The sequence below is a fragment of the Lathyrus oleraceus genome, chromosome 4 (assembly GCF_024323335.1).
Source record: "Lathyrus oleraceus cultivar Zhongwan6 chromosome 4, CAAS_Psat_ZW6_1.0, whole genome shotgun sequence".
NCBI classification, from domain to species: domain Eukaryota; kingdom Viridiplantae; phylum Streptophyta; class Magnoliopsida; order Fabales; family Fabaceae; genus Lathyrus; species Lathyrus oleraceus.
In genome coordinates this window covers 8,410,796-8,413,016 of record NC_066582.1, presented here as the reverse complement: position 1 = coordinate 8,413,016, position 2,221 = coordinate 8,410,796, and the positions used below count along the sequence as shown (strand labels likewise).

Here is a 2,221-nt window from a genome sequence, read left to right as displayed (position 1 = left end):
AAAACTTTAGTAAAAAGTCTATTTAATTAAATAATTGTACAACAATACAACATATCATATAAATATTTTTAAATCTATCCACTTAATCAAATATGAATTATATTTATTATTATTATTATTATTATTATTATTATTATTATTATTATTATTATTATTATTATTATTATACTATAAATTAAATTATAAGTTTACCAATTTTTTTGACCAATTTAAGTTTATTAACATAAATTAATTTTTGCATATATAAATATATAATTATAAAGTAGAACTAAAAGAGAGTATTATATATAATAAGATTCTTTAAAGTGTACTTCTAAATATCAAAATTGAATTTAATCTCATTAGTAAGTCTCACAACTTATTTCAATACATTAATACGAAATAAATTTTAATTTTTGAAAAAATTATATTCAAATTTAAATTTATAATACATTCATATCAAATAAACTTTAAATTAGACTAATGTATCAGAATTTTGAAAAATGATATTCAAATTTAAATTTATGCCTGCATACTTAAATAAAAAACCATGCATTTTTTTTTATCAGACTACTTAATTTACATCTTCCGAGCAACATACAAAAATAAAACACTAAGAAAATTACATACTTGAAACTTCCCTTAATTTATATTTTTACAAAAAGAAAAAACATACAAAAAATGAAAAATAATTTCATTAGCAATAACCCACACTGATAGTAAACTTGCTCATAGAGAAAAAAAAATCTCTCACTCACTAGTACTAGTAATATTTTATTACATCACTGAAAAATAAAAACAAAAACTCACACCGTTATAACTGTTTTCTTCATGAAGAAGTTGCGCAGGTTAAAAAGCTTATTACTACCACTGCTCTCCTCGGTTCTGCAGCCCAACCTATGACTGTACCCAACACACACCGGAACATTCAAATTCAAAATCTGTGCTTTGGCATTACCACCACCACCACCACCGGCGGCTGCAACGACCTTTCTCCGGTGACCCGTGGGAGTTTCTCTTTTGGACTTATCAGTTTTCATATTCAGTGGCTCTATGTTCTTGCCAATGGAGCCTCCACGGCGCCAAACGGGGCTGCTCCTCCCTATATGGACTCCCACACGACCTGGACTACTGGGAAACTTCCTCGACTTTGAATCTCCGGCGGAATTGCTTCTAGAGCACGGCGCACTGTTTACTTTCCGGGAAACCGGAGCTGATTTAGGTCGAGTGACAGAGTTTTTGGCTGACTTACTCCGAGAGAAAGGCCATATATTGATGTAAAGTTCAGACGAAGAAGAGTCACCGCCACAACCACCTTTTCCATGTTTCTTCTCTTTCTTCTTCACTTTCTCCTCTGTATTGTTGTTGTTTTTCTTACTGAAGATATTTTTCCATCGTTTAGATATAGTGCTGATGGTTGAATAATCAGTTATGGCAGGAGATGAGTCGGGTAACTGATCAGAGTCGGGTTTCGGGTCGGGTTTGTTGGATATGAGATGGAGGGGAAGGATGACACCGTCGAGGAAGAGTTGATCGGCGGAAAGGATGTTGGGTTGTGGTAAAGAGGGATTTCTTAGCATCCAGAATTCAAATTCTGGTGAACTGCATGCATTATTGCTTTTTCTTTTTGGGCTTCTATTTGAAGTTGGTGATAATAATGGTGAGTGTGTTTTTGAGCTTTTGGTGTCCATGGAATGAAGGTTGAAATAATTGCAAAAAGTTTTTGAGAATAATGCTATTATATATAGGTAACAAACTAACAGAAAAGGTTGGATTATCATTGTCAAATTCAATGACTAAATTGTTGAAATATTAATTATATTTCTATATTAGAATGTGGTCAAATATTTTATTATTATTTATAGTAGTTATTTATTAATTATGATAGAATGGTAAGTAGTTTCGAAGGGGTGTAACGATTGGCATTACAAAGCATTACATAAATAAAAAAGTTGGATTATCGAATTTAAAGAATGAGTAGTTGATATATTTAATTATTAAATCATACTTCCATATTATTATGTCTCAAATATTTATTATTTATTTTATTTATTTATTAGTTCTGAGATAGGTTATGGGCCGCTCTCAAGGCCCATTCATCAAAGCCTAATTGCAAGCATTACGAGGAGAGGTGCATGAAACAAGCGTCGTCTCGCTTAAACATGAAACACATAATTTCTATCTTGTGTCAATTTTTTACTGTTAGATTTAATCGGACAGTAATCCACGCGAAGCGTCAGAT

The 2,221-nt window shown here is 31.3% G+C and overlaps 1 protein-coding gene across 1 annotated transcript; it reads right to left on the bottom strand.

The window, feature by feature from the left end:
• Positions 1-606: 606 nt before the first annotated feature.
• LOC127135088 (uncharacterized) lies at positions 607-1,732 on the bottom strand. Its single transcript, XM_051061901.1, has one exon. It carries the CDS (start codon positions 1,668-1,670, stop codon positions 786-788), a length of 885 nt encoding a protein of 294 aa, XP_050917858.1. The 5' UTR covers positions 1,671-1,732; the 3' UTR covers positions 607-785.
• Positions 1,733-2,221: the final 489 nt, after the last annotated feature.

Excerpts from the sequence above, each read along its gene's own strand:
- LOC127135088 (XM_051061901.1), bottom strand. The coding sequence starts at position 1,670 with ATGGACACCAAAAGCTCAAAAACACACTCACCATTATTATCACCAACT.